The sequence below is a fragment of the Pithys albifrons genome, chromosome 28, assembly GCF_047495875.1.
Source record: "Pithys albifrons albifrons isolate INPA30051 chromosome 28, PitAlb_v1, whole genome shotgun sequence".
In the NCBI taxonomy this organism is placed as follows: Eukaryota; Metazoa; Chordata; class Aves; order Passeriformes; family Thamnophilidae; genus Pithys; species Pithys albifrons.
In genome coordinates, this window is record NC_092485.1 from 1,034,980 (window position 1) to 1,059,815 (window position 24,836).

A 24,836-nucleotide genomic window follows, 5' to 3' on the forward strand; every position below is an offset into this window, starting at 1 on the left:
TATTAATTCCTCCTTATTCTGCCACACCCTTTCACAAGGGATGACTGAAGAAAACAGAGCAAAGACCACTGCAATTCTTTTCCTTTGGGCTCAGGTCATCAAACTCTGGGCACATTTCACATGCCCCACTGACAGATCCTGGGATTTCACTGCAAGGACTCTCCAGTGTGGGTGCACTGGTGTCTGACAAGGCAGGAGCTGCAGTCGAAGCTTTTCCTGCTGCTGGTGCTTGATGAGGTGGGAACAGCTCCAAAACTTCTTCCCCTACTTGGGACATTTGTACAGCTTCTCCTCTGTGTGCAAGAGCTGGTGGGTGATGAAGTCAGAGCTGTTGCAGAAGCTCTTGCTGCAATCCAAGGACCTGGAGGGTTATTCCCCAGCGTGGCAGTTGCGGTGGCTGATCAGGCCCTCCCCTGATTTGCACCAACACTGGGAAACAAAGATTTAACTCAACACAAAGTTTTATCAGTGTTGAGTATAAACCTGATTTATTTATTACTGGGGTGCAGTGGGGATAACTTTGTCCATAAGTGCTCCTACAAAATCATGAAAGCAAAGCCCTTATATGTCCAAAAGTTCCTACACATTCCTGATGAATAATCCCCATTCCACAGCTCATTCTGTAGCGCTGCTGAAATTATTTCACGGTCTTTGCTGCCACCAGGTGTCTGTTCATTACAATTACAGTCCCCTAAAACGAGTTTTTGTTTTCAGTCCATAAATTATTCTCTTGTATTGCTTGTATCTTTTCACTTCAGATGACTCGTTGCACAGCCTGGAATGCTGATTAGTTCCTTGGAATTTTGAAGGTATTATCAATCTGTTTGCACAAGTTGTGACTTCTCCCAGTCAGGCTCTACTTGCAAAAACTTTATCCCTTACCTAAAAGTTAGAAAATTCTCAGCAACTGAGGCAAAAATGCAAAGTTCAAATTACATTAGAATTACACACGACTTTGCCCTAAAATAATTCTACATTATTTCTTTATAAACACTTTGCTATTTAACTCTTCATTTATTAAAATCTTAGAATTAAAACCTTAAAGGAAAAACTCATCCTTCCTAATAAATCCAGGCCTAACTGGAAATGTAGAGGATTTAGCAGACAATGTTCAGCAGCTGCTTTCACATGTTCCTGTTTCCAAGAAACTGATTCTTGTGTTCTTTGTTCTTCAATGGTTTGTGTCACAGCCTCGTGTCTGCTCCTGGAGAGGATGTGGCCAAAGAGCCACCAGATGTGCAGGGACTGGAGGGGAGAAGGGACAGGGACACGAGAACACACATGGACAGGGGAACAAACACAAACAAGGACACAGAGAGTAGCTTTGCTGAAGGGGTTTATTGATCACTAGGAGGGAATGGGCCAGGACTCTCAGGGAATCAGGGGTTCCTCCAGGGATGATCATCTCCTCATGCCCCTGGAGGGGGACAGCTCATGGGAGGCACCACCACTTCCTGTCCTGAAAGACAGAGCCCAAAATGTGACCCTTGATGTCCCCTGGCACATCAAAGGGGCCCTGCCCCAGCCCACTTGCCGTGCAGGCACCACTCACCTCAGCCATGCAGGGAGGCGGCCACAGCCGCTCGTTTCTCACGCACGAGACCCACCACCTTGTCAAGCACAGGGGGCTGGGGAGAAAGGCAGCCTTAGAGACACACTGGGGCACACTGGGATGCACTGGGAGCCGGGGGAAAGCAATAGAATGCTTGGGGAAGGTGTCTCCTGGCAGAAATGGGGGACAGGAGCTCGTGTGGTCCTACTCAGGAGCTCTGGGGCATCCTGGCAAAGAAGCACAGCTGGGGCAGGGGCTGATCCTGGGGCATCCGGGGCAGTTCTGGGGGATCATGGCTGGGGATGAAGGGGGAGTCCTGTGGAAGGGGGTCCCTGGGGAAACTCTGGGGGACAGGGGTGTTGTCTTGGGTGGCAGTTGGGGTGGACTGGGCTGGACTGGGGCAGACAGGGATGTCCTGGAGTGTCGTGGCCATGCAAGGGGAGGGTCTGAGTCTGGCAGAACTCCTGGTACCAACCTGAGCTGTCTTCAGTACCCTGAGGTTTCCTAAATCAACCTGGAGAGAGACCAGGAGTCGTCACTGGAAACTGGGATGTCCCCGGTCCCAGCCAAGGATGGGGACGCCAAAGTGCCCCTCAGTTCCCAGACTGGATACCCTCCAATCCCACCACTCCACTTACCTCACGGAGATCATCTTCAGTTCCTTCCAGAAGTGCCTGGGGAAGGAGAGCAAAGAGTTGGCCAGGATTGTCCCTTGGGGGGTTGTGGGAGGGCCATGGGTGGTCACAGCCCCCCAGCCCAGAGCTGAGCCTGGTCTGAGCAGGAGAATCCCCTCTGCTCCCCCCAGTCCCACTTCACCAGTTTCAGTGGGGATTCCTCCTCCTGTAGGGACCAGGGTGGGGATGGAGACAAGGAGAGCAAGGGGAATTCTGGGCCTCCAAGGATGATGGGCAGGAGGGAGCAGGAGGACCCAAAGACAGTGAACTGGGCAGAACTGGGGCCCACAAGCAACTGGGATGAGGCTGTTGAAGGGACACTGTGGGGAATGCAGGTGAAGGGAAAACAATTCAAGTGTAGAGACACGGGGACTGCAAGGGAGAGGCTTGGTGGGAACAGAAGGATGATGGATGAGGAAAAAAGTGAGGGGCCTGGGAGATGGTTGGGAGTGGGGAACAAGTCAAGGAATGGTCTGGGAGACATCAATGCATTGGCCTGGGTGAAAGGCAAAGGACTGGGGAGAAAGCTGGAAAGAAAGTCTTGGGGAATGGTCAGTGGGAGGTGGCCCTGCCAGCAGTTTATAGTGAACCCTCCTCTTCAGGGTCCTCCATGGTCACGTTCCCTGAGGATCTGGGGCTCTGGGGACAGGATGAGTCGCTGTGAAAGTGGATTGAACAGAGGGAATTGTGGGAAGGAGAAGCTGCCTTGGCCAGCACTGGAAGTCCTGGGGAGCCTGGAAGAGCCTCTGGATTGGGAAAAGCAGAGGCAAGGAGAGGACTTTGGGGATCAGTGCCATGATTTCATCCTGCAGCAGAGCTGCTGTCCAGCAGACAGGAGCCATCCCCCAGCCCTGAGCCCATCCCCGTGGCATCGGGACCTCACCTTGGCATCTGCCCTTGGGCACAGCAGGATGGTGAAGAGCAGGGCCACGCTGAGCACAGCGACCTTCATCCTCCTCTTGCAGTGGGGAGTGCTGGGTGAGGCTGCAGAGGGTGAGGAGCACATTTATCCCTCCTGAGACTCCTCCTTGCCCCCTCCCCAAGGGCCCCCAGGGCAAAGCCCAGCTGGGCACACCCCCCAGCCCTGGCCACAAGCCCAGCCCTGGCACAGACTCAATCCTGCCTCTGGGGCAGATCCAAACACCTTCCCCAGCATCTGTCCAGCTTCCTGCACAGGGCAGCTGCTCCTGGAAGGGCCCAGGCACCAGGAAGTGCCCAGGGCAGTGGGGAGGGAGCCAAAGGCAGCTGGATACCATGGGAGGTCAATGCCCACTTCAACACAAACCATCCTCCAACAGTGCCCAAAGTCTGAGCCCCCCATCTCCTGGTGCCCCTCCTATCCCAAGAGCTTTCCCTTCAGGACACCCCAGAGCTGATCACAGCCCCAGCCCCCACGTGTCAGAGTACAATTGGCCCTGTTACCACTCCAGCCTGTGGGGAAAACAGAGGGCTACAATAAACCCACCTTTGGGGGCACCAGGACTCCAGAATCACGGAAAATGGGGAGGTGGAGAGACAGTGGGGGCCATGGGCCTTGGAAGTGCCAAGTGATGGGGATCTCCAGGCTCTGGAGGCACTGGGGAGCACTGGGGAATGTTGGACACCTGAAGACAAGGCTTAGGTTTGGGGAATTGCTCAGTTGCATCAGTTCCCACATCCAGCCCACCTCAACTCCTACAACTGCAGCCCCCAAACAGGTCCAGCCTCCAGCCCCAGAGAAGAGTCCAGAGGGGAAGATCCCTTGGCCTGGCCCTTCACCTCTCACACCTGGGGCCATCCATCTCACCTGAGTCTCACTCTGCACAGCTGCCCCACACAGAGGGGTCCCAGGGAACCATCTCCAGGAAGGCTCTCGGTCCAGCTCTCTCCTTGCCTGGGACTTGGCCACGTATTCCCAAAGGCCCTTGGCCCCACACAGTGTCCCTCCAGGACCCTGGGCCCGTGCCAGGGCTGGTCCTGGGCAGGATGTGGCCATCCAGAGGGACACAGTGAAGGGGACTCTTGTTCCCAGGCAGCCACCCAGAGCTAATTGGGGAAACAGAGCTCGCCTTTCAAGAGGAGGGGTGTTTGTCCCCCCAGCATCTCTGATAAGCCCTGTTTACCCTCTGCCTGAGGCATGAGGAAGCCACTCAGCAATCCTGGGGCTTCCCAGGAGTGTCTGATCCTGGGCAGTCCAGGAATGGTGAGGTTAAGGCAGCCAGGACACCTGGGCTCCCCTAAGGCCTGGCAGAGGAGGGCAGAGCTGGGGGGATAAGGAGGAGAAGATCTTGGGGTACTCCACACACTTGGGGTCCCTTGCTGCACTCTCTTGAGCAGATCTTGGGGTACTCCACACACTTGGGGCTCCCTTACTCCTCTCAGGTCAGGCTGGAACCCAGAGGTGGGGGCAGTGACCAAAGCCTTGCTGAACTCCAGGCAGACAATATCCACAGCTCTCCTCCCATCCAGCAACTCAGTTCTCCCATTGGAGAAGGCAATCAAGTGGCTCAAGGAAGATCTGCCATTGGTGAACCCATGCTGATCACTCCTGATGCCCTTCCTGTCATCCATGTGCTCAAAGAGCCTCCAGGGAGAGCCCTTCCATCTCCTGGCCAGGGATGGAGATGGGGCTGATTGGTCTGCAGCACCTTGAGTCCTTCTTGCTGTTCTGGAAGAGTGGGATGACATCTTCTTTCTTCCAGCCCTCAGGCCACTCTCCTGACTGGCACAACCTTGAAAATATGATCATGAGTGGCCTCCCTGTGGTGTCCAGCTGCTCCCTCAGCTCTCCCAAAAGCATCCAACAGGGCCCATGGAGTTGTGGATGCTGATTTTGCCCAGGTGATCTCAACATGAGTCCTCCTTGACCATGGGAAAGCCTTTCTTCCACCATTCCTTCTCACTGGTCTCTTGGGTCAGAGATTCTTATGGGCTGGTTTTATATTACAGAAGGGAAGACTCCATTGCTCCCCTTCCTGGCCTGCTTTTCTGAAAACTGTGAAGCTGTTCATGACATCACTCCAACCCTGGAGCCATCTCACCATCTCTATGGGAAATCAAAGTCCCACAACTGAACAAGATCTCTAAACCTCTGTGCCTCTTCCTGTACCTCAGGCTTTGGCATCCAGGCACTTCAGCCATGTGTTCAAGAGGGCTTCCCTGGAGCCCTTCAGGAGGACACCACCTTGTCAGGCCTTACAGCCACTCCCTGGGCTGATGGACCTTCTAGAAGTATCTCCACTGGAGCCTTCTCTTGCACTCTGGGTGCTCTCCAGAACTCTGTCCTTCCCATGGCTTTCCTAGCTCAAATCCCTCTTTCCCAGGGAAGGAGCTCCTCCTGATCCCCTCAGCTCTGCCCTCCTCTGCCGTGTTGAGATCACCTGGGCAAAATCAGCATCCACAACTCCATGGGCCCTGTTGGATGCTTTTGGGAGAGCTGAGGGAGCAGCTGGACACCACAGGGAGGCCACTCATGATCATATTTTCAAGGTTGTGCCAGTCAGGAGAGTGGCCTGAGGGCTGGAAGAAAGAAGATGTCATCCCACTCTTCCAGAACAGCAAGAAGGACTCAAGGTGCTGCAGACCAATCAGTCCCATCTCCATCCCTGGCCAGGAGATGGAAGGGCTCTCCCTGGAGGCTCTTTGAGCACATGGATGACAGGAAGGGCATCAGGAGTGATCAGCATGGGTTCACCAATGGCAGATCTTCCTTGAGCCACTTGATTGCCTTCTCCAGTGGGAGAACTGAGTTGCTGGATGGGAGGAGAGCTGTGGATATTGTCTGCCTGGAGTTCAGCAAGGCTTTGGTCACTGCCCCCACCTCTGGGTTCCAGCCTGACCTGAGAGCAGCAAGGGACCCCAAGTGTGTGGAGTACCCCAAGATCTGCTCAAGAGAGTGCAGCAAGGGACCCCAAGTGTGTGGAGTACCCCAAGATCTTCTCCTCCTGATCCCCCCAGCTCTGCCCTCCTCTGCCAGGCCTTAGGGGAGCCCAGGTGTCCTGGCTGCCTTAACCTCACCATTCCTGGACCGCCCAGGATCAGACACTCCTGGGAAGCCCCAGGATTGCTGAGTGGCTTCCTCATGCCTCAGGCAGAGGGTAAACAGGGCTTATCAGAGATGCTGGGGGGACAAACACCCCTCCTCTTGAAAGGCGAGCTCTGTTTCCCCAATTAGCTCTGGGTGGCTGCCTGGGAACAAGAGTCCCCTTCACTGTGTCCCTCTGGATGGCCACATCCTGTCCAGGACCAGCCCTGGCACGGGCCCAGGGTCCTGGAGGGACACTGTGTGGGGCCAAGGGCCTTTGGGAATACGTGGCCAAGTCCCAGGCAAGGAGAGAGCTGAACCGAGAGCCTTCCTGGAGATGGTTCCCTGGGACCCCTCTGTGTGGGGCAGCTGTGCAGAGTGAGACTCAGGTGAGATGGATGGCCCCAGGTGTGAGAGGTGGAGGGCCAGGCCAAGGGATCTTCCCCTCTGGACTCTTCTCTGGGGCTGGAGGCTGGACCTGTTTGGGGGCTGCAGTTGTAGGAGTTGAGGTGGGCTGGATGTGGGAACTGATGCAACTGAGCAATTCCCCAAACCTAAGCCTTGTCTTCAGGTGTCCAACATTCCCCAGTGCTCCCCAGTGCCTCCAGAGCCTGGAGATCCCCATCACTTGGCACTTCCAAGGCCCATGGCCCCCACTGTCTCTCCACCTCCCCCGTTTCCCTGATTCTGGAGTCCTGGTGCCCCCAAAGGTGGGTTTATTGTAGCCCTCTGTTTTCCCCACAGGCTGGAGTGGTAAGAGGGCCAATTGTACTCTGACACGTGGGGGCTGGGGCTGTGATCAGCTCTGGGGTGTCCTGAAGGGAAAGCTCTTGGGATAGGAGGGGCACCAGGAGATGGGGGGGCTCAGGCTCTGGGCACTGTTGGAGGATGGTTTGTGTTGAAGTGGGCATTGACCTCCCATGGTATCCAGCTGCCTTTGGCTCCCTCCCCACTGCCCTGGGCACTTCCTGGTGCCTGGGCCCTTCCAGGAGCAGCTGCCCTGTGCAGGAAGCTGGACAGATGCTGGGGAAGGTGTTTGGATCTGCCCCAGAGGCAGGATTGAGTCTGTGCCAGGGCTGGGCTTGTGGCCAGGGCTGGGGGGTGTGCCCAGCTGGGCTTTGCCCTGGGGGCCCTTGGGAAGGGGGCAAGGAGGAGTCTCAGGAGGGATAAATGTGCTCCTCACCCTCTGCAGCCTCACCCAGCACTCCCCACTGCAAGAGGAGGATGAAGGTCGCTGTGCTCAGCGTGGCCCTGCTCTTCACCATCCTGCTGTGCCCAAGGGCAGATGCCAAGGTGAGGTCCCGATGCCACGGGGATGGGCTCAGGGCTGGGGGATGGCTCCTGTCTGCAGGACAGCAGCTCTGCTGCAGGATGAAATCATGGCACTGATCCCCAAAGTCCTCTCCTTGCCTCTGCTTTTCCCAATCCAGAGGCTCTTCCAGGCTCCCCAGGACTTCCAGTGCTGGCCAAGGCAGCTTCTCCTTCCCACAATTCCCTCTGTTCAATCCACTTTCACAGCGACTCATCCTGTCCCCAGAGCCCCAGATCCTCAGGGAACGTGACCATGGAGGACCCTGAAGAGGAGGGTTCACTATAAACTGCTGGCAGGGCCACCTCCCACTGACCATTCCCCAAGACTTTCTTTCCATCTTTCTCCCCAGTCCTTTGCCTTTCACCCAGGCCAATACATTGATGTCTCCTCAGACCATTCCTTGACTTGTTCCCCACTCCCAACCATCTTCCAGGCCCCACTTTTTTCCTCATCCATCATCCTTCTGTTCCCACCAAGCCTCTCCCTTGCAGTCCCCGTGTCTCTACACTTGAATTGTTTTCCCTTCACCTGCATTCCCCACAGTGTCCCTTCAACAGCCTCATCCCAGTTGCTTGTGGGCCCCAGTTCCGCCCAGTTCACTGTCTTTGGGTCCTCCTGCTCCCTCCTGCCCATCACCCTTGGAGGCCCAGAATTCCCCTTGCTCTCCTTGTCTCCATCCCCACCCTGGTCCCTACAGGAGGAGGAATCCCCACTGAAACTGGTGAAGTGGGACTGGGGGGAGCAGAGGGGATTTTCCTGCTCAGACCAGGCTCAGCTCTGGGCTGGGGGGCTGTGACCACCCGTGGCCCTCCCACAACCCCCCAAGGGACAATCCTGGCCAACTCTTTGCTCTCCTTCCCCAGGCACTTCTGGAAGGAACTGAAGATGATCTCCGTGAGGTAAGTGGAGCAGTGGGATTGGAGGGTATCCAGTCTGGGAACTGAGGGGCACTTTGGTGTCCCCATCCTTGGCTGGGACCGGGGACATCCCAGTTTCCAGTGACGACTCCTGGTCTCTCTCCAGGTTGATTTAGGAAACCTCAGGGTACTGAAGACAGCTCAGGTTGGTACCAGGAGTTCTGCCAGACTCAGACCCTCCCCTTGCATGGCCACGACACTCCAGGACATCCCTGTCTGCCCCAGTACAGCCCAGTCCACCCCAGCTGCCACCCCAGACAACACCCCTGTCCCCCAGAGTTTCCCCAGGGACCTCCTTCCACAGGACTCCCCCTTCATCCCCAGCCATGATCCCCCAGAACTGCCCCGGATGCCCCAGGATCAGCCCCTGCCCCAGCTGTGCTTCTTTGCCAGGACACCCCAGAGCTCCTGAGTAGGACCACACGAGCTCCTGTCCCCCATTTCTGCCAGGAGACACCTTCCCCAAGCATTCTATTGCTTTCCCCCGGCTCCCAGTGCATCCCAGTGTGCCCCAGTGTGTCTCTAAGGCTGCCTTTCTCCCCAGCCCCCTGTGCTTGACAAGGTGGTGGGTCTCGTGCGTGAGAAACGAGCGGCTGTGGCCGCCTCCCTGCATGGCTGAGGTGAGTGGTGCCTGCACGGCAAGTGGGCTGGGGCAGGGCCCCTTTGATGTGCCAGGGGACATCAAGGGTCACATTTTGGGCTCTGTCTTTCAGGACAGGAAGTGGTGGTGCCTCCCATGAGCTGTCCCCCTCCAGGGGCATGAGGAGATGATCATCCCTGGAGGAACCCCTGATTCCCTGAGAGTCCTGGCCCATTCCCCCCTAGTGATCAATAAACCCCTTCAGCAAAGCTACTCTTCGTGTCCTCTTTGTGTTTGTTCCCGTGTCCATGTGTGTTCTCGTGTCCCTGTCCCTTCTCCCCTCCAGTCCCTGCACATCTGGTGGCTCTTTGGCCACATCCTCTCCAGGAGCAGACACGAGGCTGTGACACAAACCATTGAAGAACAAAGAACACAAGAATCAGTTTCTTGGAAACAGGAACATGTGAAAGCAGCTGCTGAACATTGTCTGCTAAATCCTCTACATTCCCAGTTAGGCCTGGATTTATTAGGAAGGATGAGTTTTTCCTTTAAGGTTTTGATTTTAAGATTTTAATAAATGAAGAGTTAAATAGCAAAGTGTTTATAAAGAAATAATGTAGAATTATTTTAGGGGAAAGTCATGTGTAATTCTAATGTAATTTGAACTTTGCATTTTTGCCTCAGTTGCTGAGAATTTTCTAACTTTTAGGTAAGGGATAAAGTTTTTGCAAGTAGAGCCTGACTGGGAGAAGTCACAACTTTTGCAAACAGATTGATAATACCTTCAAAATGCCAAGGAACTAATCAGCATTCAGCTGCTTCCCTGGGAGCCAATAAACCCCTTCAGCAAAGCTACTCTTCGTGCCCTGTTTGTGTTTGTTCCCGTGCCCTTGTGTGTTCTCGAGTCCCTGACCCTTCCCCTCTCCAGCCCCTGCACATCTGGTGGCTCTTTGGCCGTGCCCACTCCGAGTGGGAATCTCCAGAGTCGGGTGGCAGAGGGGGCAGGGGAGGGTCGGTGCCAGGGCCGGGCGCTGACTCAGGTGTGCTGGCACCGCGCAGAGGGCACGGGGCGGGACGTGCCGGGCATGGAGGAGCGCGCAGGGAGCTGGGCTGGAGAGGGGCCGGGAGCTGCTGAGACAGGCAGCGCTGCGGGCATCGGAGAGTGCCCGGGTACCCCCTCCCTGGGCGCTGCCAGCCCCGCAGGGACGGGCAGAGAGGCGGCAGTGTCGCTCTGCAGCACCGGGCACCGGCACCAACCTCTCCCTGCCGGAAAAGTTTGGAGAACGGACCTTTGGAACCTGGGAAAAGGGGACACTTTTTTCCAAGGCGGACACAGCTGTCTGTCCCGAGCACTCCTCTCTCCTGTTGCCACACATCAGGCAGGGTGGGAATGTCTCTTGCTGAACCATCACTTGGCCACCCTTTGGGCATTTCATGTCCCAGCATTGCCACCTTCCCCAGCTGTCACCCTCCCCAGCGCTGCCACCCTCCCCAGCTCTGTCACCCTCCCCAGCTCTGTCACCATCCCCAGCTCTGCCACTCCCCCCAGCACTGTCATCCTCCCCAGCTGTGCCACCCTTCCAAGCTGTGCCACCCTCCCCAGCTGTCACCCTCCCCAGCTCTGTCACCCTCCCCAGCATTGCCACCCTCCCCAACTCTGCCACCCTCCCCAGCACTGCCACTCTCCCCAGCTCTGCCACCCTCCCCAGCATTGCCACCCTCCCCAGCTCTGCCACCCTCCCCAGCTCTGCCACTCTCCCCAGCTCTGCCACCCTCCCCAGCTCTGCCACTCTCCCCAGCTCTGCCACCCTCCCCAACTCTGCCACTCTCCCCAGCTCTGCCACCCTCCCCAGTACTGTCATCCTCCCCAGCTCTGCCACCCTCCCCAGCTCTGCCACCCTCCCTAGTACTGTCATCCTCCCCAGCTGTGCCACCCTCCCAAGCTCTGCCACCCTCCCCAGCACTGCCACTCTCCCCAGCTCTGCCACCCTCCCCAGCTGTCACCCTCCCCAGCTCTGTCACCCTCCCCAGCTCTGCCACCCTCCCCAGCTGTCACCCTCCCCAGCTCTGCCACCCTCCCCAGCTCTGCCACTCTCCCCAGCTCTGCCACCCTCCCCAGCTCTGCCACTCTCCCCAGCTCTGCCACCCTCCCCAGCTCTGCCACTCTCCCCAGCTCTGCCACCCTCCCCAGCTCTGCCACCCTCCCCAGTACTGTCATCCTCCCCAGCTCTGCCACCCTCCCCAGCTCTGCCACCCTCCCTAGTACTGTCATCCTCCCCAGCTCTGCCACCCTCCCAAGCTCTGCCACCCTCCCCAGTACTGTCATCCTCCCCAGCTGTGCCACTCTCCCCAGCTCTGCCACCCTCCCCAGTACTGTCATCCTCCCCAGCTCTGCCACCCTCCCCAGCTCTGTCACCCTCCCCAGTACTGTCATCCTCCCCAGCTGTGCCACCCTCCCCAGGCTCTGCCACCCTCTCCAGCTCTATCACCATCCCCAGCTGTGTCACCCTCCCCAGCTCTGCCACCCTCCCCAGCTCTGCCACCCTCCCCAGCACTGCCATCCTCCCCAGCTGTGTCACCCTCCCAAGCTGTGCCACCCTCCCCAGCTCTGCCACCCTCCCCAGCTCTGCCACCCTCCCCAGCACTGTCATCCTCCCCAGCTGTGTCACCCTCCCAAGCTGTGCCACCCTCCCCAGCTCTGCCACCCTCCCCAGCTCTGCCCTTTTGCCCCACTAAGGGGTCAGATTCAACCCTCCACAGCTCATTTCTGAGGCATGGGGGGGTAGGGAGCTGGTTGCCCTCCTCTTGTTGCCTCAGCGAGTCTGAGGCTTCCCAAAGTTTTGTTCCCCAAAACCTGACAGTGTGTGTTGAAATGGGCAAAATAAATCATCATCCAACAGGAGCTCCAGGCAGAAACCTTCAGGACACCCCTACAACTGCAGGGAGGGGACAGGAGGGACTGGGGGCCCCAGCAAGTGGGGGGAGACAAAATATCTTGCCAAGGGGAAAAAAATATCTTGCCAAGGGACAAGAAACCTTTGAAGATTCACCACCCTGAGCATCCCTCCCTTCCTCACTGCTCTGGGAAATGCTCCATGGATGCTGTTTATCAACAGCATGGGATGCTTGCCCTGGGAAAGGGGCAGGCAAGGCTGGTGTCTCCAGCTGGCTGCCAGTCCCAGATCCAGGTCCACCAGGAATGCTTGGGGCTATGCAGCTCATGTCCCCCTGTGGGCACTGCATGTGTGAAGGTGCCACAGAGATGCCCACAGCCAGATGGAAGAGATCTGCACCCCTAAGGCACAGACAAGTGGCCTCTCCACACCAGCTTATCTCAAGGTTTCATTGCATGTTGTCAGAAACAGGCAGAGGAGGCAAACTCAGTCTGTGTGGGCCCTTTAACAGGGAGTGGAAATAGGAATAAAAATGGTCTAGAAGGTGACTTTGTGATTATTCCATGGACCAGGAGACTTGGAAGCAGTGCCCCCACAAGGGGTCCTGATCAGAGAGGAGCACAGGGGGCTCTGGCACAGCAAAGGCAGAACTGAAGTGGCCATAACAAGGATTGGCCCAAAGTGCAGCAGGAAAAGCAGGTCAGATCATGGAGGTCTGTCACAAAACCTCCCAAGGACTGGAGGTGTGAGATGTTGTGAAGCACAAGGACAGGATGAGCTCAGGTGGTTGCAACATGGGACCCACAAATTACACCAGAATTGTCAGTTTGATGGGCCAGTCACTTAAGAGTTGGACTTGATGATCCTTGTGGGTCCCTTTCAACTCAGAATACCCTGTGATTCTGTGACAATGTTATTCAGGAGGTCCTGGGTGGTTGGAGCAGTGGTGCTGGTTCTGCTGAGCTCTGCTGAGACCATCCTGTGCCTGTTCCCTCTGGACTCAGAGCTTCAGGATGGAGACAACACCCACACCCCCTCATCACTCTCTTTATTTACAGACACAACACCAGCTGGGGGTGTGGAGATGGGAAACGGCACCTTGTGAAGCATCTGCCCTCCCCAGCCTGCCCTCTGCCCACCACCAGGGCCTCGTGCAGGGGAAGGGTGGGTGGGCATGCAGGGCAGCCCACGGGCACCTCTCTGTGGCTCAGCCTCCTGTGCCTCTGGAATCATCTACTTCCACCTGCCGCCCACCATGGTCTTCCCACGGGCACCCTTGGACCTGGAAGGGAAGCAGAAAGGCATATGCAAAAAGGTGACCATGAAAGGAGGGGTGAGGTGGGTAGGGAGATGTCTCTGCTTGATGTTCACTGCCCTGTGGGATGAAGGTCTTCAACAGCCCCAGGTAAAAGCTTTGAACCTGACTCAGAGTGTTTTGGGACTCTGTGTGAACAAGCTCATGCATTTGCCAGGCATTTCTAAGGACACCCAATTCCCTTCCCAATTTTCTCCTCACCAAGAACCCTTTTGAGAAGAACTGGTGAGCTGGATCTCTGGCTGCAGAGGGATAAAAACAGCTGCAGGGTCCATCAGGACCCACCACGTCACTCTCCTTTACCAACATAGGGGGAACAGGCACTGCTTTGGGCAAGGGTTGGCAGAGAGGAGGAGGGGAAGGTTCAGGTGGACAGCAAAGGGCATTTCTGGCTTTGGCTGCCAATCCTTGGCATTGCCTGGTGCCTCAGCCCTGCTGCTGCCCTGCTGTCCCAGTGTCCATGCAGCACACACACAGTGGGAGACACACAGCACTTGGAAACCTCTGTACTCACCCTTTGCTGCAGGAACAGGCCATGTTGGGGAGGAGAGAAGAGAAGAGAAGAGAAGAGAAGAGAAGAGAAGAGAAGAGAAGAGAGAAGAGAAGAGAAGAGAAAGAGAAGAGAAGAGAAGAGAAGAGAAGAGAAGAGAAGAGAAGAGAAGAGAAGAGAAGAGAAGAGAGAAGAGAAGAGAAGAGAAGAGAAGAGAAGAGAAGAGAAGAGAAGAGAAGAGAAGAGAAGAGAAAGAAGAGAAGAGAAGAGAAGAGAAGAGAAGAGAAGAGAAGAGAAGAGAAAGAGAAGAGAAGAGAAAGAGAAGAGAAGAGAAGAGAAGAGAAGAGAAGAGAAGAGAAGAGAAGAGAAGAGAAGAGAAGAGAAGAGAAGAGAAGAGAAGAGAAGAGAAGAGAAGAGAAGAGAAGAGAAGAGAAGAGAAGAGAAGAGAAGAGAAGAGAAGAGAGAGTTGGTGGGAGTGGGTGGGAGATGGTGCTCCTGGCACAGGGGGAGCTGGGCATCTCCCATGTGAGTGGCAGGGTGGGGTGGGGATGTGAGAGCAGCATGGTGCTCCTCAGAAGGCAAACACCCTCCTCCACCCTCCTGTGAAGGGTTCCCCAGTCATGTGCAGGGCATGTGGAGTCAGGCTCCTCTCCCCCTGTGGGGCTGCACAACTCCCACAGCCCATGGGATTTTCCCTCCTGGACAAGCTGGGATCTCCAGCACTTTCCTGGGATGCTGGGCAGAGCCCCTGCAGGGATGGGAGTGGCTGGAAGCTGGAAAGACCTCACAGGACACAAAGGTCCCCATGCAGAGGTGGGGTCTCCCTGCAGCCCATGCCCAGCCAAAGCCTCTGGGGCAGGGGGAAGCTGGTGTGGTGGTGGGAGGCCATGGAGACCTGTCAGTGGGAGCAGAAGAGCAGGGACCAAAGTCTTTGGGTCAGACCTGCAGGTTTGTGAACACCAGGCACCAGTGGGACCAGAGGCAGGAGTGGGAAGGAGAGGAGGTGGCTCAGTGAGGGTGATAAGATACAGAGGGAGGGAACTGGGGCCAGGACAGCAGGAAGCTGGAGCTGGAAGGACAGCAGATGTTGAGGAAGGATGTGCAGCCTGCCCAGGGACTTACACTTTCTGGTGGTCACTGACACGGTTTCGGAGGACATTGATCTGCAAGAAAAAATGCAGGTGGATGGTGAGGTCTGGCAAAATGGCCATGCCTGGATGGGGATGAGGGTCAGGGTGAAGATGCATCACTGCTTTCTTTTTCCCAGCTGTTCTTGTGTGGGGTTTAGAATCCCAGAATAGTTTGGGTTGGAAGGGGCCTTAAAGCTCAACCAGTTCCACCCCCTCTCACGGTAGGGACACCTTCCACTAGACCAGGTTGCTCCAAGCCCTGTCCAACCTGGCCTTGAACAGGGCTGTGCTGTGCAGTGCCTGTTTCAGTGCCAAGCAGATGTCCCCAGGAGCTGGAAGGTCAGTGGGATAACCCACCTCAACTCCTGGAGAGGGAGCAGAAGGAACAGCAGGAACATGGAGGGTGAACCTCTCACAGAGGCCCTGGTGGCTCACCTCGTATTTCTGCCGCTTGAACTTTTCCTGCAGGTCAAACTTCTCAGCCTCCAGGTCACGGATGTTTTGCCATAGCTCCTTGGCCTTCTCCCTGTGGGAAGAGCCACCTGGTGACAGTGCAGGAAAAGGATGTGGCTCTGAGGGAGCTCAGTGCAGGGTTTGGGGCAGTGATGCCAACACCTCGCCTGCTCTGGAGGCTCCTTGTCCAGACAGGAATGTGTGACCAGGTGGTGATGCCAGTCCTACAAGTGGACCAGAGCCACCATGGAGGTCAGTGTGTATGAGGACATGCATGTCCCATGTGTGTGGGCCTGGCTCCCTCTGATGGCTGGTGCCATCAGCCACAGCCTGCATGGGTGGCCCAGCAGAGCCATGTCCCCAGTGAGGTATCACAGCCCATCTCCAGCTGTGCCATCACCCTCTTGTCTGGACTGCAAGCCCCAGGGATCTCTCCCCAGCCCAGGATCCTGCTCCAGACATCCCTGCTCAGAGCAGGATCCTGCCCCAGGAGGTGGGACCCAACCCAGAGCTCCTGCCCTGGACATCCCTCCTGCAGCCTGTGCTCACCTCAGCTTGTCTTCACTGAGGTGGTCGATGTTCAGGGGCTTCCGCCGTTCACTGAGGATCTTCTTCTTCTTCTCTCGCTCTGTTTGCTTCTTCCCACCCTTTTTCTCTGACTGAGGAAACCATCAGTTCATTGGAGGGAAGGAAATCTGCCCAACCTTTGCTCTACCCTATCCAAAGTTCTCCCCTCAACAATCTCAGCTTTTGGGACTCCAGAAACACATGAGGTCTTTGAGGAAATTTTGGCAATAGTGGACAAATACCCTTATCCCCATCCCTGTCCTTGTTCCCAAGGCAAGGCTGGAGCTGCCCTGCCCAGCAGAGCTGAGCTCCCAACAGCTCTGAGCTCCCAACAGCTCTAACCTCACTTTGGCCCTATAACCTCTGCTGTGACCCAAAAACGGTGACCCGACTTTCTGCTTTAAGAAACCACAGTCTACCAACACGGGGGTGAGGTCACCCCATGGTCAAGCCCTTCCCAGGGGCACCAGCAGCATCACTGGAAGCACCTGGGGTAGGATCACACCTTCTGCATGTAGCCTCCAAAATGCAGCATGTTGGAGAGGGCTTTCTTCTTCCTCTCCTCCTCCTCAGCCCTCTTTCGAGCCTCCTCTTCCTCTTTGCGAGCTCTTTCTTCCTGCCAGGGTCAGAAGTGAGGCAGGAGTGGATGAAGGGGCACTTCATGGACTGTCCTGCTCCCAACACACAGCTCATGCTCCCAGGCCCCCCAAGCCCACCCTGAGCCCCCCATTCCCAAGGGACACTCACGGCCATCCGGGCCTGGCGCTCCTTCTCCCTCTCGCTGCGAATCCGCTGCTGCTCCGCCCTCTCCGCTCGTCGCTTTTCCTGCAGAGGGAGAGGACGTTGGTTTGGACACCCCTGGGGAATCTGCATCCCCTCTGTCCCAAGTGGACAGTGACCAAGAGGGAGGTCCATTAGCCACCACAGCATCACAGTAGCCAGACCAGGGGCTTCATAGAATCATAGAATAGAATCATAGAATGGATTGGATTGGAAAAGACCTCCCAGATCATCAAGTCCAACCTTGGTCCAACTCCAGTCCCTTTACCAGATCATGGCACTCAGTGCCACAGCCAAGCTCAGCTGGAAAACCTCCAGGGATGGGGAATCCACCCCCTCTCTGGGCAGCCCATTCCAATCCCTGAGCACTCTCTCTGCAAAGAATTTCTACCTGATCTCCAACTTCAATTTCCCCTGGCAGAGCTTGAGCCCATCGTGCCCCCTTGTCCTATTGCTGAGTGCCTGGGAGAAGAGACCAACCCCCACCTGGCCAGAACTTCCCTTCAGGCAGTTCCAGACAGTGCTGAGGTCACCTCTGAGCCTCCTCTTCTCCAGGCTGAACACCCCCAGCTCCCTCAGCTTCTCCCCACAGCACTTGTGCTCCAGTCCCTTCTCCAGCCTCGTTGCTCTTCTCTTCTCAGTTGGATTGGAAGAGACCTCTGAGATCATCAAGTCCAACCCTTGATCCAACCCCACTGGGATCACTCTGGCACTGAGTGCCCTGGGCTGGTGATCACAGTGGGGTTGGATCAAGATGTGGTGGATTCTCTGTCCCTGGAGGTGTTTCAGAGGACACTCAGTGCCACATCCAGTCCCTTCTCCAGCCTCGTTGCTCTTCTCTGGACTCGCTCCAGCACCTCAATATCCTTTCTGAGCTGAGGGGCCCAGAACTGAACACAACACTCAAGGTGTGGCCTCATCCCAACCCTAATGCTTCCCAGGGAGAGAAATGAGGGAACAGCTGGAGCTGTGTCAGGGCAGGGTTAGGTTGGATCTCAGGAAAAGGTTCTTCCCCCAGAGGGTGGTGGGCACTGACCAGGCTCCCCAGGGCAGTGGGCACAGTCCCAAGACTGCCAGAGCTACAGGAGGGTTTGGACAACACTCTCAGGGACAGCACGGAATTGTTGGGGTATCCTGTGCAGGGCCAGAAGTTTGACTTTGATAGTCATTGTGGGTCTCTTCCAGCTGAGGAGATTCTATGGTACAAAATCTGGTTCAAACTTCAGGCTCTTTCCTGCATGGACATGGGATGTCCCAGGTCTTGGTGCCAGGACTGTGAGGAAGGGATGGTGGCTGCATGCCCACAGGGGAGGGGTGGCAGTAGAGATAGAGGCAGAAACGTACAATCCTGTCCTTGAGGGACAGGAGCTCCTCTTCCTCCTTCTTCCTGCTCTCAAAGTGGGCTTCGATGAGGGCCTGCAGTTCGTTCAGGTCCTTCTCCATTCGCTTGCGGTGAATGTCCTGCACAGGAGAGAAACAGGAACACTCCAGGAGTGGAGCCCCCAGGAGCTGTGGAGTTGCTGGGCACTCAGGGGGGAGCAACATGAGGGGATCTCCTTGTGGGAATGGGAACTGAGGGCACAACTCACATCAAAATCCAGTCTCTCTCCATCTGGGATTTTGGGAGGCACCAGGTTTGGCATGAAGACCCTGCAGTGGAAGGTGAACAGGAGGATGGGGGCCCTGCAGCATGTCCACCCAGCCCTCCTCCCCGAGCCTTACAGTCCCCAGGGATGGAGAGTGGGCACAGCTGCAGGACAGGCAATAATCCTCCTTGCTGGGGGTTGCCAGCTGGACAGTCCCCGAGGAAGGCCTGTGGCATTCCTGGGAAGTGCTCCAAGGTGTCCACATGGCTGGCATAACTCTGCAAAGCTTCAGACAACTTGGCTATGACGCTTTGCCAGCACCCTGGGGCTGGCAGCCAACCCCCTGCTCACCCAAAAGGGCACAGAGAAACCATGTGTGTGCTCCAGTGTGAGCTGGCACAGGGAGCTGCAGACCATCCTCATCCTCTGTGGGCTTGAGGGAGGGCAGGAGATGCTCAGCAGAGACACAAAGGGATGAGGAGATGATGGCTGAGAGCAGATCTGCCTCCCACACCACAGCATTCCGGGGTCCATGAGGACCCACAGGCTCCTGGCAGTGGCTCACAGCCCTGCTCCTTCAGGCAGGTGCTCTGTCCCTGGAATGCTGGCACTCATGCCATGGCCAGGAGCACACTGCAGATGTGCCATGGGCTCTGCATCCCAGGCTGGGGTGTACAGACTTTTTCCAGCAGCTGAGCTTCTCCCAAGGAGCACAGGAAATGTTTCAAAACTGCCTAAGGACCTCATTCTCAGGATCTCCCTCATGCTCTGTGTTTACCTGTCTGTTCCTCCCCCGTGTCTCTCCATGCCCCAGTCCCACCCTGTTTTCATGCTCTGGAGACCTTGTTGTCCCATGCCCTTTGTGGATCAGGGTGTTAAGCCCATCACATGGAACCTCTTCCCTGGCACAGCTCCCAACTCAGACCTTGCCCCAGAGAAAACACTCCAACACTTACTTGGGTTTTGGCTTCGATTCCCCTGCAGGTGCCCAGGAAGGAGCAGGACAGAAAGACAGAAAGGTCATTGTGACAGAGGCATTTCCTTTCACAGCTTGACCCAAACCCACCACCCTGAGCTGAGCTCCCCCTCTCTCCCAGCAGCACAGGCTGTGTTGGGGATCATCCTGCAGCAATGAGGTGCCCAGGTGTGTGCCAAGACCCCATCACACACTGATGCCCCTGGCTGGGCAGAGCAGTGTTTGGTACCTCCTCACACACGTGTAAGGACTGAGGGTGATACTTCACCTTCCCCAGGCTCCTGATCTCGATCCCCTTCTCCACCTGGGGACAACAAAGTCACAGAATCACAGAATCTGCTGAGTTGGAAGAGACCCACAAGGATCATTGAGTCCAACTCCTGACCCTGCACAGACACCCCAACAGTCCCACCATGTGCCTTGGAGTGTTGTCCAAATGCTCCTGGAGCTCTGGCAGCCTTGGGGCTGTGCCCACTGCCCTGGGGAGCCTGGTCAGTGCCCACCACCCTCTGGGGGAAGAACCTTTCCCTGAGATCCAACCCAGAACTGCCCTGGGGAGCCTGGTCAGTGCCCACCACCCTCTGGGGGAAGAACCTTTCCCTGAGATCCAACCCAGAACTGCCCTGGGGAGCCTGGTCAGTGCCCACCACCCTCTAGAGATAAAACCTTTTCCTGGTATCCAATCTAAACATCCCCCAACTCAGCTCCAGCTGCTCCCTCGAGTCCTGTCACTGCTCATGAGAGTGAGGAGGTTGGTACCTGCCCCTCCCCTGCCCCTTGTGAGGATGTTGAAAACCCACTGAGGTCTGACCTCAGTCTCCTCCAGGCTGAACAAACCAAACATAAATGATCCTTTGTGTCCCAGTGGCCAGCCCTGTCGTGCACCCTGCCCTGGACTCTGTGGGGTGGCTCATCCAGGCTGTTCCCCTCTGTCCCATGCCTGTCCCCACTGCAAACCTCAGCTCCATCCCTCCAGGATGAACTGGGAGAGAGCAGTAGGTCCCTGACAGACAAACCCCATTCACAGACAGACCAGGAGAGGCCAAGGTCCTCTCAAGCAGAAACCCAGACAAGTTTTGCAAGAGCTCATGCTGGGGGAGCAGCAGAGCCACCATTTCCTCCTCTGTTATGGGTGAATTTTTCTCTGGGCAGCACAAAGTCAGTCCTCCTGCTACCCCCCTGCCCTGCCAGGGCAGCTGTGCCCCATTTACTGCAGATTGTCAACCTTCAGCAGCAAATAAATTCAACACCAAAAACCCATTCCAAAGGCTCAGGGTGACTGAAATCAGGACTGAAATGGCCAACTCATCCCTCCTCTGCTCCTCCTTTACCTTCTCCTGATGCCTTCGTTTCATCTTCTTGTTCTGTTTCAAAAGCAATGGGGAGAATATGAATTAGGGCAACCACAGGGGAGTCCCCACACCCAAACTTGGGTGGGATCTGAGCCCACCCCACCAGCTGTGACAGCTGTGGGGTCACACATCAGGCCACCCCTCTGCTCCAAAGCCATCTCATGAACTCCAGTGCTCTTTAGGTGGTGACACACATCAGAGCATGACCCCAGTTCTGGACCTCCCCCAACCCCAAGGCTGTGGGACCCCTGGATGGAACAGGCTTGACTCATTTTGGACATTGTTTCAGAGGGCTGAACTCAAACCCATCAGCAACCAACAGGAAGGACAAACATCCTCGTGCTTGCAGGGCCAAGGCAGATCTGGAAAGGGCATCTCAGTTTTAGTGGACACCACAGATCTGGGGGGGAGCTGCCCCTCTGGGCCATTGGCCCCTGTCACAGACCATGCTGAGACACCCCAGACCCCACCTGGCACCCCACTGGGGCAGAGTGGGGTTCCAGTCAAGCCATGGGAGCTCATCAGCAAAGCCACCACTCACCTTCTGCCTTGGTTTCATTGGTCTCCTCCTCCTCTGCCTCCTCTACCTGTTCCTCCTGACCTGTGGGATAAGGGGCAGTGTGAGGCCCAGGGCCATTCCAGCTGGATCCCAACAGATCCTGGCACTTGGGCAGGACGGAGCTGACTGAGAGAGACAGCAGGGGAGGCACAACCACAGGAGAGAGAAACAGCAGCTAAGAAAGCAAAGGGCTTTGCTCTGACCTTTACCCAAGGGCTGCTCCGTGCTCAGGAAGGGAAAAAATAAAATAAAATCAATGAAATTAAAGGCTGTATAGCCACGTCTTGGCTTGTCCCTCATTCCCTCCTTACACCCCAGGAAGGGTGAGTGGCTGTGACTGGAGAACGTGCCTTCAGCACCTTCCCAATCTTATTTGTGACACTGTTGGAGCATTTTTCCACTGGAGGGAGCAGCGTCCCCACAAGAGTCTTCCTTTGGAGTCAGAGCTGTGCTGGGGCCCCGCAGGTCCTGAGAAGACTTGTGGTCCCACACCAAGACAGGGGGGAAGAAAAAGAAGATAGTAAAGATAACAAACCACGGGTGCATTCAGTTGGAAGGTGTAAGAGAGAAACCACGGACACAGGAGCAGATCCACTCACGACACAGAGAGAGGAGTGCAAGGAGCAAGAGAGAGAAGTGGAAGAATGAAAGAAAACCATTTCCCAACCAGGGAGAGGCAAAAGACACATTGACAGCAGCAGTGGAGAGATGAAATAAGAAAAGGGCAATAACTACCGTCCTCTTCCTCTATCCATTCTTCCTCTTCTGGGCCAGGGAGGAGGGAAAGGAAGAAGCTCAGAGTTAGTTGGATCCATGAAGCTGTGGAGCTTTGGTGTGCATGAGACAAGGACTCAAACACCTCAGTGCTTTGCCCTTTGTGCCTCTCTTTGCTTTTAACACTCAGCGTGTTCTGCTGTGCCTGGCAGTGCCTGAGGCAGCAAGAGGCTCAGCAGAGCCCAGCCCAGCCCAGCCCAGCCCAAAAGCCCAGCCCAGCTGTGCCCCAGAGCATTCTGTACACCAGGCTGAGGCAGATGGAGGTCTGTGCTTCAGCATCACTTACACACAGTTCCAGCTCCCACTGGGTTATTGGGCTCAGCCAGAACCCCTGTCCAGCATTTCCACCCCTGCTTTGAGTTAAGGGATCACTCTTGACAAAAGAGATTCTGGGGAAATTCAGTCTGGTTTTGATCCTACCAATGTTTCAGGTGAAGAAATCTTTAACATGGTTCCATCTGCCTTTCCTGGACAAGATTTGCCCACTGCACCCAAGGAATTAGCCCCCACAGCCCCCCAGGCAAACCACAGAACCCACAGCACTTGTCTCTTGGCCCTTGCAGGTAAACACTTACCTTCTTCCACATACTCCTCTTCACAGAGCCCACGTGGCACAGGAGAGAGAGAAGGGAAAGAAGATGCAGATTATTGAAGTTGCTGTGATCATTTTTTGGCCTCAGGGTGGCTGCAGGTGCCCCATGTCCTCTTACCTTCCTGCTCCCTGAAAAGCACAACACAAATATCTGCAGTTACACTGAGCTGCTGTGACCTGTGTGTCCATCAGGAGGGGAATTTGGATTTTCCTCAAGGATGTCTCTCCTTTCTCACAGCACCGTTGTGTGGGTGGCTGTAAGGGGGCAGTGGGGACAGGGACAAGACTGAGGTCACCCTGCAGGCTGTGAACAGCAGCAGTAGAAGGGCTTGAGTGACACTTTGACAGTGGTCAGTGCACACCACCAGTTTGCAGCTTGAGAAGATTGAGTGACCGTGGCCTGTCATCCCAGAAATGGGCATCTCTCATCCCACTTTTGCCCCAGTGTCCTTCCCTGACCTTGGGGGGGGGATGCACAGCCTGTGCCCAGGTGTGCCCATTGCTGACACATGTGAGTTTGTCATGGCATTGAAACACACAATAAGGATTCAGATCTGCTTTTTCTGTGGTAGATGAGAAGTAGGAGCTGTGTTCACACTGATCCCTGTACGTGTGTGGTGCAGATGTTGAGCCCCATCTCTCCAGGATGTCCCTCATGGCCCAGGAACCCTCACCAGCTAAAGCTGCTCTCAAATTTGGGCCCTGGGGAGGGTGTGGCAGCAGGACCCCATCAGCAACAGACTGGTGGCATCAGGTTTTCCCAGCTCTGTCTCCCTGATTTACACTGCAGCATTTTTAGTGTAGAAACCATCCCTTGTCCCATCTGTGTGTGTGGGCACAGTCCCTAACCCAAAACTCCCCCTTGCTGGGGGTCTGGCACTGCAGGTGGGCACAGGCTGGGGGGTTTCATGCTGACAAGAGGCAGCGCCCTCCCAATGGCACCTCTAAGCAACACAGAAACTCTGTGGGAAAGTGGGAATAAGGAGGAAGAAAAGGTGTTTAAAAACACACCACTTACTGCTCATATTCTTCAGTGGCCTCTTCAGTGTCCGACATTCCGGGTTATCTAACACAGGCCAAGGCACATTGGAAAAAGGGAGGGTTAGAGCTGAGATAAGGACAAGCACAGCCTGTCCTCCAGTGCCAGGACATGGGCACAGGGATGCTGTGTCTCCCCAAAGCACTTGGAGCTGTCCCCAGCTGGGCTGTGAGAGAGTTATCTCAGCAGAGATAAGGCTCCCCCTCCCCTCCTGTCCCAGAATCACAGCTCACCCCAAACAGGAGGCAGGAGATGAGACACAGCCTCACACAACACTGATAACTCTGTCAGGAGCCCAGGGCACAGCTCCCCTCTCCTCAGCCCTCTCAGGGGGCTGGATTTCATCAAGGGGCAGGAAAATCACCCCATTAGAATGGTCAGCTTGTTTTGCTTCCTAGCTATTCTTAGCTCAGCCGAAACTTTCAGGGACAGATCTTTATCTCAGATTTACAGCCCTGCACAAGGCACAGCACAAGAGCTCGGGGAGAAATCCCAGCCCAGCCCTGAGAGTGCTCTGGGAAGAGGCAACCTGTGCTCAGCAGGAGCATTTCTCTCCTGGTACTGGCCCTGAGCCTGAGATCAGCTAAGAGGGATAATTCACAGTCTGGTTTAGCAACAGGGAAAAAAACTCTGCAGAAATCACCATGCTCGTGCTCTCAGCACTTTGTCTCACTCCCAGCTGTGGTCAGGAGGACTTTGCTCATCATCCCACCTCATCTAACCTTCACCCAACTGTGAGGTCTGCATGGACCAGCCCCATCCCTGGGCATCCTGGAGCAGCCCAGAGAATCACAGAATCATAGAATGGATTGGGTTGGAAAAGACCTCCAAGATCATCCAGTCCAACCCTTGGTCCAACTCCAGTCCCTTTACCAGATCATGGCACTCAGTGCCACAGCCAAGCTCAGCTGAAAAACCTCCAGGGATGGGGAATCCACCCCCTCTCTGGGCAGCCCATTCCAATCCCTGAGCACTCTCTCTGCAAGGAATTTCCTTCTGATCTCCAAGTTAAATTTCCCCTGGCAGAGCTTGAGCCCATCATGCCCCCTTGTCCTATTGCTGAGTGCCTGGGAGAAGAGACCAACCCCCACCTGGCCAGAACTTCCCTTCAGGCAGTTCCAGACAGTGCTGAGGTCACCTCTCAGCCTCCTCTTCTCCAGGCTGAACACCCCCAGCTCCCTCAGCCTCTCCCCACAGCACTTGTGCTCCAGTCCCTTCTCCAGCCTTGGTGCTCTTCTCACTTGGGTTGGAAGAGACCTTGGAGATCATCAACCCTTGATCCAACCCCACT

The 24,836-nt window shown here is 55.9% G+C and overlaps 1 protein-coding gene and 2 long non-coding RNA genes across 3 annotated transcripts; 1 reads left to right on the forward strand and 2 right to left on the reverse strand.

Annotated features, from left to right (window-relative positions):
• Window positions 1-1,319: 1,319 nt before the first annotated feature.
• LOC139683556 (uncharacterized) lies at window positions 1,320-3,197 on the reverse strand. Its single transcript, XR_011699795.1, has 5 exons — window positions 3,110-3,197; window positions 2,191-2,226; window positions 2,028-2,066; window positions 1,553-1,628; window positions 1,320-1,459 (listed from the first exon to the last, which is right to left on the reverse strand). It is a non-coding gene; the product is annotated as an uncharacterized lncRNA (long non-coding RNA).
• Window positions 3,198-7,437: 4,240 nt separating this feature from the next.
• LOC139683558 (uncharacterized) lies at window positions 7,438-9,311 on the forward strand. Its single transcript, XR_011699796.1, has 5 exons — window positions 7,438-7,522; window positions 8,405-8,440; window positions 8,565-8,603; window positions 9,003-9,078; window positions 9,172-9,311. It is a non-coding gene; the product is annotated as an uncharacterized lncRNA (long non-coding RNA).
• A 3,663-nt stretch (window positions 9,312-12,974) lies between these two features.
• On the reverse strand, window positions 12,975-23,971 carry TNNT2 (troponin T2, cardiac type). The gene is made up of 16 exons (XM_071578520.1): window positions 23,525-23,971; window positions 22,625-22,635; window positions 22,490-22,507; window positions 21,876-21,905; window positions 21,123-21,182; window positions 20,561-20,593; window positions 19,498-19,533; window positions 19,210-19,231; window positions 18,257-18,317; window positions 18,012-18,128; window positions 16,635-16,712; window positions 16,393-16,503; window positions 15,870-15,979; window positions 15,303-15,393; window positions 14,860-14,900; window positions 12,975-13,214 (listed from the first exon to the last, which is right to left on the reverse strand). Exons 1-16 carry the CDS (start codon window positions 23,560-23,562, stop codon window positions 13,166-13,168), a joined length of 906 nt encoding a protein of 301 aa, XP_071434621.1. The 5' UTR covers window positions 23,563-23,971; the 3' UTR covers window positions 12,975-13,165.
• Window positions 23,972-24,836: the final 865 nt, after the last annotated feature.

Bases quoted from the DNA above. Each gene is read 5' to 3' on its own strand.
- TNNT2 (XM_071578520.1), bottom strand. From the start codon at position 23,562: ATGTCGGACACTGAAGAGGCCACTGAAGAATATGAGCA. The intron at 19,232-19,497 runs GTGAAGTATCAC...GGGCACCTGCAG, and splicing joins AGATCAGGAGCCTGGGGAAG to GGGAATCGAAGCCAAAACCC. The intron at 15,394-15,869 runs GTGAGCACAGGC...CTCTTCCCACAG, and splicing joins CTCAGTGAAGACAAGCTGAG to GGAGAAGGCCAAGGAGCTAT.